This window comes from Python bivittatus, unplaced genomic scaffold, assembly GCF_059951505.1.
Source record: "Python bivittatus isolate LINGU-HERP-01145 unplaced genomic scaffold, Pbiv_v1 ctg000080_np1212, whole genome shotgun sequence".
In the NCBI taxonomy this organism is placed as follows: domain Eukaryota; kingdom Metazoa; phylum Chordata; class Lepidosauria; order Squamata; family Pythonidae; genus Python; species Python bivittatus.
Window position 1 is genome coordinate 12,045,965 of NW_028277035.1, and position 13,587 is coordinate 12,059,551.

At 43.0% G+C, this 13,587-nt stretch overlaps 1 protein-coding gene and 1 long non-coding RNA gene across 5 annotated transcripts in view; one reads left to right on the forward strand and one right to left on the reverse strand.

Annotated features, from left to right (window-relative positions):
* Positions 1-2,188: 2,188 nt before the first annotated feature.
* STXBP2 (syntaxin binding protein 2) overlaps positions 2,189-13,587 on the reverse strand; it is a 41,618-nt gene continuing 30,219 nt past the window's right edge. The window contains exons 8-19 of one of the 3 annotated variants that reach the window (XM_088133527.1): positions 13,114-13,198; positions 8,427-8,557; positions 8,193-8,300; positions 7,803-7,860; positions 6,974-7,039; positions 5,749-5,829; positions 5,444-5,582; positions 4,114-4,220; positions 3,624-3,719; positions 2,974-3,059; positions 2,413-2,570; positions 2,189-2,325 (exon numbers count right to left, since the gene is read on the reverse strand). In XM_088133527.1, the coding sequence (XP_087989653.1) occupies positions 2,246-2,325; positions 2,413-2,570; positions 2,974-3,059; positions 3,624-3,719; positions 4,114-4,220; positions 5,444-5,582; positions 5,749-5,829; positions 6,974-7,039; positions 7,803-7,860; positions 8,193-8,300; positions 8,427-8,557; positions 13,114-13,198 (1,195 nt within the window). In that variant the 3' untranslated portion in view covers positions 2,189-2,245. Of the gene's footprint in view, positions 2,326-2,412; positions 2,571-2,923; positions 3,060-3,623; positions 3,720-3,845; positions 3,865-4,113; positions 4,221-5,443; positions 5,583-5,748; positions 5,830-6,973; positions 7,040-7,802; positions 7,861-8,192; positions 8,301-8,426; positions 8,558-13,113; positions 13,199-13,587 lie in introns of those variants that run through there. The other 2 variants (XR_015794707.1, XM_088133528.1) reach the window with 2 other exon arrangements.
* Positions 3,055-6,003, forward strand: LOC148216623 (uncharacterized). Of its 2 annotated transcripts, XR_015794709.1 has the most exons (3): positions 3,055-3,405; positions 3,482-3,665; positions 5,402-6,003. It is a non-coding gene; the product is annotated as an uncharacterized LOC148216623 (long non-coding RNA). The 2 variants fall into 2 exon arrangements; XR_015794708.1 differs by having other exon boundaries at positions 3,055-3,665.

Genomic DNA, 13,587 nt, shown 5'->3' on the forward strand with positions numbered 1-13,587 from the left:
ACATTACTCAGAGATGCATCACAGAATGTCAGTAAGGGTGTGTTATAATCTCCCTGTTGTAGATGTAACTCAGGAACTGGAACGTTAACTGACAAGGCTTATTCTTCCCCTATTATGATTGCACTTTGGGCTTTAAGAATCAACAGGATTCTAAATATGAATCTACTGCTGTGAGTTTAAGACCCTTATGTTCTTGGCTATTACCCTACTTGGAATCTATCAAGGTATCAAGAAATACAGATTTGGGGGAGAGGGGCACAGGGGTTGGCTAAAGGAATCATTACCCATTGGAAAGAGAAATCTGCAAATAATTTGCAGCAGTGGATTGCAGCTATGTGTTTGTAACTATCTGAATTATCTTTTTTCAACTAAGGGGAAAGGAAGGAGACTTTTGAGCAATACAAATGAAGTTTTTGCAATTACTGTTTATAATGTATTTCCAGGCTTTTTCTTCTCTCCTTTTTTTATTACTGTGCTTGTCAATTATGAGGTTGTGTTGATACTTTAATGCTGTGTGTATGTACTGGTACTTTTACTTTTGTTGATTAGTTTAGCATTAAAAATTAATTAAAAAGGATCTCTTTACCTGCAACTATCACAGGATGTAAAACTACCCCATATTTAGCACTAAATCAAGAGACATACCTGCTCTCCTCTCATGATACAGCAAAACTTTCCTTTTCTACTTGTATTTATTTTGTTTCTATAACACCCAATAGCTACATGTTGCCTGGGTAGTTCATTGAATACAGCTTAAACTCATACAACATCAAATAAAGCAGCATAACACACCCCTATTAAACATTAAGAAACAAATACAGAAGAAAGCCAGAATAAAATCTGTGCCATGGAAAGAGCTAAACAACCCAAATGCAGCTTTTTAAAAATGAAGTTTGGTTTATTTTCCCAGGCAGCTTAATCTGGCTCCAAGGCGATCATTTATGCTAGGCAAGCATCAGTGCCATCAGTGTCTCTGTCTCACCTTATTGGGAAGGGACGTCTCGATTGGACCATCTGAAGATACCCTTAATATCTTTAACTCTATCTTTATAAAACGCACAAATAATCTTTATAAATTTATTAAAATTTAGTAAACTTAAGATATTGTAACATCTTTTAATATTACATATAATATCTGAAGATACTATCTGAAGATAATCTGGAGAGCATGTATGAAAGGAGGCAACTCTGGTTGCATGTTTAATTTTGGCATTTCAAACTAGGGCCAGAAATACAAGCCAAGCAACTTGTGGAGTGTACAGCGGTAGCATATGTATGGCTGCATCCCTGTGAACAGTTTTGCTGTCACATTTCTGACCAGCTGTTGTTTCCATGCTGTTATCAGGAAGCCCCTTGTAATGTGTTGTGGAATGTGGCCAGAATAAAGATACCCATAAAGAGTCCGGGTTCCACCTGGCACAGTAGCTTTCCAAGATGAAGACATACCTGATTCTCTCTGTGCGAAGCAAAAACTTTCTTCTTACCCAACTATCACAGCTTGAATCTCCTCCACAGAAGAGATGATGCTGACAATCTTGAGCTTCATATTTATTTTAAAGACTCTGAGATTTCCTTAGCTGAGCTGTGCAACCCTTATAATGCAGAGAGCACATGACCTCTTCAGCAAAAGCATCTTCCCCGCTTTTTTAAAGCAACTACCATCCTTTCAAGCCAAGTAGTAAAACAGTAGCCAAGCTTATAAACCTGGGTATCCAGAGGTGACATTTCCATAAAGGAAGAACAAACAATCACTTTTGTTGGTCAATTTCCTTTGCTGGAAAAAAAAAAAAAAGGAGAAGCAAAGCAGGGACTTTGATGAAGTCCATCAAAGTTGTGTGTGTCAAGTCAGATGAGCTGATTTCCTGGCAAGGCCTCATATAATGGAAGAAATTACTGTGCTGAGGGAGAGCAGGAGATAAACTTATTCATGGGTACACAGCCCCTGCTTCTCCTCCTCATTTGGGGGGAGGAGGGAGAAGGAAAATAAAGGGCGTCCAGAAACCACATCATAATAAGAGATGAAGGACTCAGACAGATCCTTATCTTCAGCCTAGGCCTTGGCCCACGTCCCTTCCAGTGTCAATTCAGTCACGATAGCTGGCTAAAGACTGAAGATGGGGCTAGTCTCAGAAGGACAGAAACAAAGACATTGGTGAGGAAGAGGCCATCTTGCTGAGGAAAAAGCTTTCCTCCAGGTAGCTAATGGAACTGCTGCCAGCAAGTCTCTTAGGGGCTAGGAGGAGTCTTAGGTCTTCAGGGACATCTGCTCAGTCAGGTTGCGCACATCTTTCAGGAACTGCTTGGGAGTCAGGATGTGGGATGAGCCTGTGTGGGAGAGAAGGGTTACCAAAGACGCTCATCACGTACAACGCACATGTGAGCAAGCAGGCTGTCCCCTGGCTGGGCACTTACCAATCAGCACTTCCCACTTCCCATCAGTAGCCTCCGTGACTTCATAGGCACAACGCATCTCTGACATGGTAACTCCGCCCAGCACATACAGGATAAGGCGGGGTCCTGTCCTGTACTCAGTTGCTGTCTTGGTCTTGTGCCAATGTCCAAAACGGGCACTGTGAGATAAAAATGGATGTGGGCAGAAGACCCATCTGCAAAAAGGCTACCAGACAAGCAATCTGGGAAAAACAGCTTTTTTTTGCATGCTAGACAGCTCCCTAGGAACATGCAACACCAAAGCTGGCCCAAGAGATGAAGGATTTCACCCTCCCAAATGCGCACAGAAAGAATCAGCTCTACCATATATTCCTCAGCAGTTCAAGGACAGGTGATGATGTTGCACCTACAATTCTTTCAAACAAGAACATACATGAGAGTGTTCTTCAACAAAGCTTAAGTGGAAAAGCAAACATCTTTACCCAAGTGGTAAGTTTTCTCCTGATCATTTAAATTTATATCTGACCTGTGTGTTAAAAATGGTGCTGCCTTATGCTTTCTTCTATCTGGAGCATCACTTACCTCACAGCAGTCTGTGAGCAGGGGCCAGGGGCAGGGCAAGACACATAGGGCCAGACCTTCTTATCCAGCTTGTCCTCAATGGCATCCTGTGTCAAGATAAGCAAAGGTAAATAGAGGGCTCCCCTTTCTTCTGGTTCTGGGGTTCTACAAAAAGCTAAAGAAGTGCTCTTCAGAAGAGAGGCTTTGCAGTGCCAGGCAACAAGTGTGATGCACCTCCCTCTGAATCATTAAAGCAGCTGTATTTGTTTCCAGGCTGGTGTGGCTGATCCTGGCTGCTCAGTACACAAGTGCGGGCACAGCCACTTTTGCCTGCCTGTTCCCCCAAGGGATTCTGTTCTCAGAACTTTCATCCTGACCACAACTAATGTCCAAGCAGCAAATCAAAGTCCTGCAGCTTGTCTGCACAATAGATCTGGACTACAGAACAACATGGTAATAAGGACATTGTGATTTATCTTTTGTTGATTTTCTACAGCAAGAGCTTAATTTTTCTTCTTGTGCAATCCAGCTCACAAAGCTACCCGGGGTGGATGGGTGAGTTGGACCCTCGGCTGGATTTGCTTTGGGACTGAAGCTGAATCCATCTTCAAGAGGGCAGTATGGCAGCCAACACTCGAGGCACCCGGCTCCCTCTCCCTCCTTCTGTGTACCTCCATGACATCCTTAAGAATGGGAATCCACCGGGAGAGTTGGTAGGTAGGCTCTAACCGCACTTTCCTCACAGGCTTCAGGTTTCCACCAGTGTCCTGCGAGTAGAAAAGCCAATTAAAAAATAAAACAGCAGGAGCCAGGCCTGTTGGAAGAAAGGCAGGAGGGGATGGAGAAGATGGCTCAGGAAAGTCCAATGTTTAGGGGAAGATGGGGTGGCTTACCTAATTGGCTCCTGCAGGACTGGCCAAGGGACAGGCAAGAGGAGAAAAGAGCAGAGAGAAGAATGAGCAGAGAGAAAAACACAACACTGGCAGACCAAATAAGAGGGATTCTTATCTTAATCAACAGGTTATCCCGAAGTTACCGTTATCCAAGAACTGCCAGGGCCCACACTCAGACCACACTAGTGAATGGTAACTATGCACAAACAGCACAGGCACAAGCTACCTGCCCAACCAATGCCACCAGGCAGGTGCATATGTGGAATACCTCTGGCATGATGGTGGCCCCCAGACAGTGCATATTGTAGAGGATGTCCCTCTCCTGCTGGATATTGGCATGCTGGATGAGCTTGGTGAGGTTCTCCTCGTTAATGCCTAGGGAAAAGGAGTACAGCTCAGACAGAGTCCGCCAGGCTTTTATAACCTGGTCTCAGACCACTGGAGCACTTGCTCTAATCCACTAAACAATCCATCCACATGTATAACCTGCCATATCTACTGGGGGGAGAGACAGAATCAAAGGTTCTAGTACATCATGCAAATAACTAAAACCTACTGTAGTTGAATAATCCATCCAATTATCCTGGAGAGAGTTAGATTTAGTACCAAACAGACCTGCTTTTGTTTGGAGCTAAACTAACTAATTAACTTGCACCACAATCTGTGAATTATTCCTCAGATGACAAATAATTTTCCCTCCAGATGCCTGTGAATGAGATGATATTACTATTATTTTATCCCACCTTTTTTATATATAACTCAATATGGCAAGAGCCAGTTTGGTCTAGCGGTTAAGGCACCAGGATAGAAACCGGGAGCCTGTGAGTTCTAGTCTCGCCCTAGGCACAAAGCCAGCTGGGTGACCTTGGGCCAGTCCCTCTCTCTCAGCCCCAGGAAGGAAGCAATGACAAACCGCTTCCAAAATCTTGCCTAGAAAACTGCAGGGACTAGTGTAAGCAGTCACCAGGAGTCAAAAACTGACTTGAAGGTGTGTGCGCGCACATACAGCAGTGAACATATCTAATTCTCCTGCCTCCTATTTTCCCCACAACAACTATCCTGTTAGTTAGACTGGGCTGAGAGAGAGTGACTGGCCCAAAGTCACTCAGATGGCTTTCATGCCTGAGACAGGCCTAGAACTCATGGTCTCCTGGTTCCTAGGCCAGCACCTTCTCTAGGCGCTTAGTTTCTGTTGCTATTTCAGTTTTCACCACACACACACACACACACACAAGTGTGGAAGTGGATGAGCACTAACCATGAGTAGGCTGGCCCTGATTGTGGATTTTTATGCTTTTAAAAAAATTGTTCTGTAGAAACAAAAATTAAAAACAGAAGATGGAATTATCTAGTTGTCTTCGTGGTGGGTTAGCGGACCTGAAAAATGGCAGCAGGGACAATCATCTGAGACTTCCCAGTTTGGGTGTTGCCAGTGCGTGGAGGGGATTTAACTCATCACAGGAGAGGGATGCCTCACCCAGCAGTGCTGTGTGAACATGGTATCTGAGTGTGGGCAAGAAGTGACCTGAAATCTCTCCTCCTTCTTGTCCTTGCAGTGGAGCTTTTCCCTAGCTTGGACAGCTGAGAGAGAATAGTACCGTTCTGGAGGAGAATGCAAAGCAGGATGATGCGAATCTTATCAAATGCCTCCACACTGGTATCAAGGACAATTGGCACAATACTCTTCATGGGGTTCTTGACTTTCTCCCCTTCGACATCTGCACCTGTGGCCAGGTCCTGTGGGGAGAGGAAAGAGATGATAATCAGAAATGGTCCTCTGTTTCACCAGGGGAGAGGAGGAGACACTCAAGGGTAGGTTGTACTTCACTGTGAATACACAGAGTTGAGTTGCCATGGCTGTTCTCTTTTGCTTTCACCTCCCCTGAATTCTTAATATGCCCACCTGCTCAACGCTGCACAGCTTCTCTACGGTGCCCTTAAATGTATTCATACAGTCCTCAGCCAGGTGCAAATGTGTGGAATACTGCAGGATGAAAGAGGATGTTAAGAAATGGGCTTTTTACCTCTGGCCCCTTCAATGAACGAACAGTTGCCTCTGGGTACAAGCAAGACAAGATCCAAGGGACTCCCACAAAAAGAAGAGCCATATTCTGCAGTAGCTAGAAATGTCATGATCATTAAAGTTTTGCAAATGAAACCAAGCTTGTCCCTGTGATTATTCTGCACAGTCTGTCCTGCTTGTACTTCTGACAGTGCAATGGCCCCAGCTTTACAGCTTTGGAAGGCTGGCTGAAGTGCTTGAGAGTGTGTGGCAATCATACACCCATCTTAACAACCAGAAACCTGGCTATTAAGAGATTAGATTCTCAGGGTGTCTCTGGGTAAAGATTGTGGGAGATACCTTTCTCAAAACAAAATATAGTTCTCAGAAAAATGGCTAACTCCCATGGAAGCTCAAGGAAGCAGTGGCAGTTTGGTGCAAAACATTCAGAAAGTGTGAGAATAGTGCCAAGATGGGACTGGCCAAGCCTTGTTGGAAGTCATAACAATGCAGGGGGACTGTAGTCTTTTGGAGCTGTCACATGTTGCAAGGTACTGTGTACAATCCTCAATTCTTCTGGAGCTTAAATTTAGCAGGACACTTAGATTTGCATGAATGGGTGAAGGAATTGAGTTTTTTTAGTTTAGAAGTTGTAAACCCATACACGTTTCTATGGGTTTGATGATAAAGACCTGTGAATACTGCACCATATCAGCTGAAATCAAAGAGCCAGGAGGTGGGGTGAGGCAAAAATTCTTACTGATGGGAAAACTATAGACCTTCATCTCTATAAATGGGGGAATTTTTTTTCCCCCTGATTTTAGATTTGCTGCATGAATCAGAAATAGATTAGCACAGCAGCTGAACATAGATGAACATGTCTGGATTTAATTTTGGATTGGTGCAAAGAGCCTGTGTGGACATGCCTCCAGTTGCTTTCTCTCAGCCTTATAGTGTCAGATAAAAAACACTTTAGAACATGAAACTATCTGCACTGTCAGTGTATTCTAATTTATGCTAATTGATGGTGGATGATTACAAGATTGACTTATTTTAAATCACCTATAACTGATTGCAGCACACAAATAATTAAATACAGGTACATCAGACACTTTGCATCTTTTACCTTGTGAAGTTCTTTCTGGTATTGGGGCATCTTCTTCAGGATCTGAGAGAGGTCTTTAATGTTAGCCTAGAAAAAAAAACAGCCATTGTCCAAGACAAACTCAACATAAAGGCCAATCTGTATTAATAAAATTTGAGATGAAAGTAATTCTCTCCTCATCTTATAACAGCTCTCACAACCTGGTTGAATGAGCTCCTAGTATTCCCAGCTAGCCTGGATGTAGCCCCAAAATATTTGGTGAAAGCTGTCTTACAAGATCTACAGGCTGATGGTCCCTCTATCTTTTAAAACTGCCTAAGCAAGCTCCAAATTTCTGGAGCAGCCACTCAAGATGCTTAAAGGAACTGAATGTTGAAACTTCAAAGGATGGACATACTAGCCAGTAATGTTTGTCCAGCATTTCCAGTTGTATGCAAGTTTTATATAAGAGTGTCAGTCCTAGCCCTATCCTGCCCCTTATTCTTCCAAATTATTCCAATGTCATTTTTGCTGCCCTGCTTAAGATTCCTCATCCTGGTGTACCCAATGGTCCTCTTACTTTCACATCGACTGCACCTCTCGACTAGCTTTTCTTGTGCACTGTGCCCATGATAGTGTTTTCAAAAAGTCAAGTCCAGAAAAAAACAAGACTGAGTTAAGTAAGGTTGATCTGCCTCCCTGAAAAGCCATAGAGCAGTCTGATGGCTTCTTTTACTGTCACATAACTTGAGCCAAAGAGGCCTAGCTTGTAAGATGTAGAATGGGTCCTAGTCTCAGAAATGAATGCAAGCCTCCCTGCACGTCTCTCAGAAAGACAAATCAGAGGTAAGATGAGGGTCTGGCCACTTACCTTATCTGTGGTGAGCCTTTTGCTCTCACAGAAGGTACGCAGGAGCTCAGTCACTTTCCTGTCGAAGGAAATCATGTTCAGGGCCAAACGCAAACATCCCAAAGGTGCAACTCTCCATCTCTCCCACAACAATGGACCCTGTACAGCCTACAAAGTCCAGGGCTTCCTGCACCAGAAATGGTAATAATTCTGGAGCAGAGGGTAATGGTGGAAGCAACATCCCTTCCCTCCCACTCTTTATTCACTCCAGCTATGGACACCAGCAGCAATCCAGATCAACTTAGGAAGAAGGGCTACAGCATGGCTATAGTTGTCATTCAGGCTGATTCATAAACCCATCAGGCAACCAGGCAGTTGAACGTATGGCTGCATAGATGGAGAGGTTCTCACTTGGATACGTCTGCGATGTGCATATGGCGTAACTGGACCCAGAGATCATCGTCGTCATCCAAGAGTACTACCTTTTCCTTGGAGTCACTGATGCCTGTGGATTCATACCTGAAGGAGTTGAGGGAAGGCAACAGAACAATATTTTGTAAGAAATGTATGGCTGCTCTCTAAATGGGAAGGCATAGAATTTTTCTACCCTCTTACTCATTCTTTCTCCCCCACAATAGCTCTCACCGATAAGTGTCATTCTCAATGTTGAGTAAGTCATAGGCCATGGCTTGGAAGGTGAGCTCATGCAGGAGTGGTGACACCAGATCATAGCTGCGGTCCACTATCAGAAGCTGTGATCGAGATTTGTCAGGGCCCTGAAGGCAGCAAAAGAGGGAAGACAAAAAAGTCTTGTGACTTTGTCCACATGTTATGCTGTATCTTTCCCTGCTAAGCAGTCCCTAGGCATTGTCTGAATGCCATCCATAGGACACCCCTGCTATTTTAAGAAACTCTCATTAACCATGGCACGATTGATTTAATTTGTAATCCCATCTGGAAGTAAATTCCACTGAGCTAGTGGACTGAGCACATGGAAAGACAGCCACAGAGCTGTACTATTAATTATTAAGTGCCAGCCCTGCTACAGGCACCAAGGAAGAGTCGAACTACTGAGTATTGCAGGCCCTACCTCCCCTCCAAACATTGTTGGCTGTGTGCAGCCTCTGTAGTCATTCTTGGCAGGGAGCCTGATCAAAAATGTATTATTCAAACAATCCAAACTCCCTTCCAAGTAAATGATCCCATAAGCTCAACAGACTTACAATTATGGTGCTCTGCAAACAACAAAAGAAAAGAGGCAAGCTAGAGGCTGCTAATTCTCAGTAGTGGACATTCTGCTCTGGAGCCATTTGAAACAAATCCTTTGGATTCTGCTTGGACATCCCACCATCCCCACAACATCTTTAGCAGACTTAATAGTGGCCTGAGGTTTGATGGGACTTTGGTGGTAATGACTGGGGGAAGGTGGCAGCAGAACCCAGTTTCATCTAAAATGCCACCAGCTGTTTAACATCCAGTTTATGAAATCTTCCATTCTACAAAGGCAGCAGCAGGGGGAAGCTTATGTTGCATAATCATTGTTACCAAGCCATTTCCAGCACACCCAAAGCTATTCAGAACAAGTATAGCACTGCTGGGTCACTCTTTGGTGCTGGAGTACAATGCAGTGTATCCTTTAGCCAGCGGGTGGCATGCAAATACACAACAGTGACCTACGGACATTAGTGTTCCCTTCAGTGAATCCAGAAGCAGTGCAGAGACAGAAGGTAGGTTAGAGTAGCCAACCATATCCTCTGGATATGTTGGAACTGCAGAGTCTCAGAAATCTCAATCATATAGCTACTGACAGGGGAAAGCTGACACAGAGATACTCAGGTACTTTTGATGCAGACAGATAAATAGTATACCTTTTCATGCCTTCAGGAGTTTAATGGCTATTCGACAACTCATAAAAATGTATGCATAGGCTGCAGAAAATGGTATGTCCTATAAACAAATGTCTCAAAATTGCTTGTTATACCAATCAAAATCAAAACACTGCCACTCTCTTAAAGGAAAAGTTAGTGCTCCTTCCTGTTCAAAAGCAACACACTCACAGATTTCTAGACAGAGTTTCTGTTATGCTGTCACCTTACCATATATACAGAATTCCGTAGCAGCTGGGTTTTCAAACAATAATGTCTTGTGTTTGCTTCTGTTTTATCTTTTTTGTTGTTGTTTGCCACAAAAATTGATTAAGTACAGAGAGATGGAATATCTGCAACAGGCCCTTTGGTTGGTAGCACTAAGAGCCCTCCTCCACCTCCAGGACCAGCCCACTTTGATACAGCATCACTGTTTATTAGCACAGTTGGTTAAAAACAAATTACAACCATTGGAAAGCCTTGCTGTAACGAATCTTTCAGGGCACAGAAATTGGTTCAAGTAATGTCATGAGAAGATGCTGATCAGCCAGAGATGAGCCACAAGTTCCTTCTCCTCTTGCTCTGCCCAATTTGGAAATTTCCTTAACTATTACCTCCCTTCCCTGTTAAGATTCTTTATCATATTTTCTTTTTAAGGGGGTCCCACCCACATCAACAAAGTTGGCCCTGACCTTTTCTTTATGTGGGGACTGACATACCACTATCACAATCTAGTGGTACTGCAGAATTGTTACAAACTTGAGTGAAGTCAACAGGAGAGTTTCTTTCCTGAAGAAGTCTTAGGTAGAATATCTTGGTCATTTAATCATAACAGATTGATTGTGTACTATCAAGTCATCGTGGACTCTTAACGGCCATATAGATAGATTTTTTCCATGACAATCTGTATCTAACCTGATCTTTTAGGTCTTCCAATGGTGCATCCATCACCACTATAACTGAGTCCATCCACCTTGCTGCTGGTCATCCTCTTCTCTTTCCTTCCACCTTTCCCAGCTTTAGACTTCTACAGAGAGCTAGGTCTTCGCATAATGTGTCTAAAGTATGATAATTTGAGCCTGGCCATTTGTGCCTGGGTTGATCTGTTCAATAACGCATTTGTTTTCTTGGCTGTCTATGATATTCCCAGGGTGTTCTCCAACACCAAATTTCAAAAGCATGACTTTTTCTATTGTTTCTTCAAATCCCAACTTTTGCTTCCATAGAGTGTCACAGGGAATACCTGTATTACTCTGCACTATTGCCTGCACTATTCTGATATTTGTAGGTATACACATCACAGCATTTGAGTATCTTTTCTAAGGCCTTCATGGGTACTCTACCAAGTCCTAGTCTGCAGTGTATGAAGTTCAGGTCTTCAAAGCAATTTCTGATGCTCTCCTTGAAAATGGTGGGTATATGCTCAGGGTCTCATCATGGAAACTGTTTGGCTTTCTTCTTCTTTAGCTTAATCTGGAACTTGCAATCTGTTCCACAGTCAGCACCTGGCTATGTCTTTGGTTCTGTAATTGAATTCCTTCACTTCCTTTTAGCAACAATACAGCCAATTTGATTTCTATGTACTCCATCTGGTGATGTCCACATATAAAGGTGTTATTTTGGTTGCTTAAAGACAGCGTTAGCAATGAAGAAATAATTGGATTGGTAGAAATCGATAAGTCATTCTCCTGTTTCGTTCTGGTTTCCTAAGTCATACAGTCAAACTACATTTTCCTCCTTAATGTTTCCAGTTTTGGCATTCCAGTCTCCAGTCACAAGCAGCACATCTTGCTTGCATGTTCTGTTAATTTCAAATTGAACTTGACCATAAAATTATTCTTCTACATCAGTGGTTGGAGCATAAACTAGGATAAATGTAAAATTAAAGTCTAATTGATATTACTGTCCACAAAGTCTAATTTATTATTATTAAATAAAGTCTAATTGATATTATTTGATTACTAATTGCACTGCAGCCAAGTACTGCTCTTGCTATACCTTTCCTAACTATAAAAGCAACCCCAGTGCTTCTTTGTTTTTTATGTCTTGAGTAGTGAACGCTGTAATCTCCTGACTGAAGGTGTGCAATTCCAGTCCATCTCATTCTGTAGTAGTTTCACTTCATCTTTCTCTGTGTTGAGCTTTCTCGTGTTCATGCTTCTTATGTTTCATGTTCCCACTGTAATTCTGTTTCTGCAGCTTCAGATTTTCTTTTCCTGTTTAGCAAAATCAGCTACTAGATATCTTGAAGGCTTTAATCTAGTCATGTCATAAGCATCATTAGTACTCCAAAAGATCCTCAGCTTTTCCTTAGTAGTAAGTTGAATGCCATCTGACCTGAGGGGCCCACCATCTGGCACTATATTGTCAATCATTTTATATTTTCTACCCATGTTTCTTTCTTGGTTTATCATTGCTTTCTCCTGTGCAGTGTCATTAAAGTGATCATCTGCCTCCAGCATCTTCCTATATCACTGTTGCCGAATATAGGTGCCTACTTTCTTTAGCTGGGCAGCTGGGATGACCTTCATTCCTTCTGGGAATATATACTGTTGGCATACACTCTTTGCTCATCCCATCCCAGGAATACTCCCCACCACCATGGTGAAGCACCACAGCAGGACTTTGGGGAGGTGTGTATGTGTGTGTCTGTGTCTAATCTTGAAGATCAACAATTTAACAATTTGCTTGCTAACTAGATGACAGGTAGAAAACCTGGAGGAGTTCCCACAACAATTAATTTTGTTCTATTCTTAGAATTGAAATGCAGCAGTGAGAAGCTACAGATAACAGAGCAGCAATTTGTATGTGCAAATAGTGTGCTTTAATCCTGTCCCTATAGACCATTTTTCTGATCAGTGTCTGCCTTCCTGGCTTCTTGCTCACCCACTGGAAAAGCAATTTGGAGAAAGCGATGTTGCTGATTAGTAAGTCTCATGGGGAAAGGGTTAAAGCAGAATCATTGTACACACATAGCACTGTTCCAATCAAATCCATAATCTGCCATAAAACAGTAAGAGACTGCAGTCATCTTTTCCTGTGATCTTGGTCCTTAAGGCATGTCTAAGCTTGATTTGGAAAGAACTGTGCAGCCAAAGGGCCTCTCCTGCAGACCTCTGTGAAGAGCATCTTGACAACGCTCCACTTCCACTTAAATTAAATAAGCTGGTTATGATCAAGGACAGTGTTTGGAAGATGGATTCTTACACCCAACTGTTCATTCTTAAACCTGTCACTAAGTGATACGACAGTCGTTGCTAGCTTGATCCTATTTTGCTATTGTAGAAATTGCTTGGTGGAAGACAACATCTGCATTTTCCTGAGCTTCAACTCTTGCTCTATTAGTGAAATTCTCAGGGGAAGGAGAGGGGATCTGTGATAGTATCAGAATGCTGGCTTCACACAGCCTAACATTCCACCCACTGGGCTGCTCTTCAGCACTCTGGGGATGCTCTGGGATTGCTCACCTCTCCCATGTTTGGGTTGTCTGCTTTGAAGGCATTCAGCTTTGCCAACACCGCGTGGGCCAATAGGCAACCATCTTCAGAGCCACTGCAACCAAAAAACACAGAATTATTTAGGAGCAGGTCTTCTGACATTCTGGAAGGAGATCAAGCAAAACAAATGACTGGGCAAGGTAAAGAGTGGCTTGTCTCTTCCATTTCTTGGCCCGCTTTCTTATACACAGCTAAGAAACTTTGCTCTCAACCCCTATTATAGGTACTTGGCAGCAGAGATGTCTTCAGGAGGGGTCAAGGGGGGCTCAACTGATGAAACAATGTCCCACACAAGACTAAAGCATCAGATTCTGCAGCTGCATTGGTCTGGCAGCAGACTCCCAGTATAAGAAGTAGGCCAGTCACTGTCTGCATCAACCAAAAGCAGCAGGATACTTACATAATTGCATAATGGATAGGTGTGCCCTCCCGCTGCCCCCGATA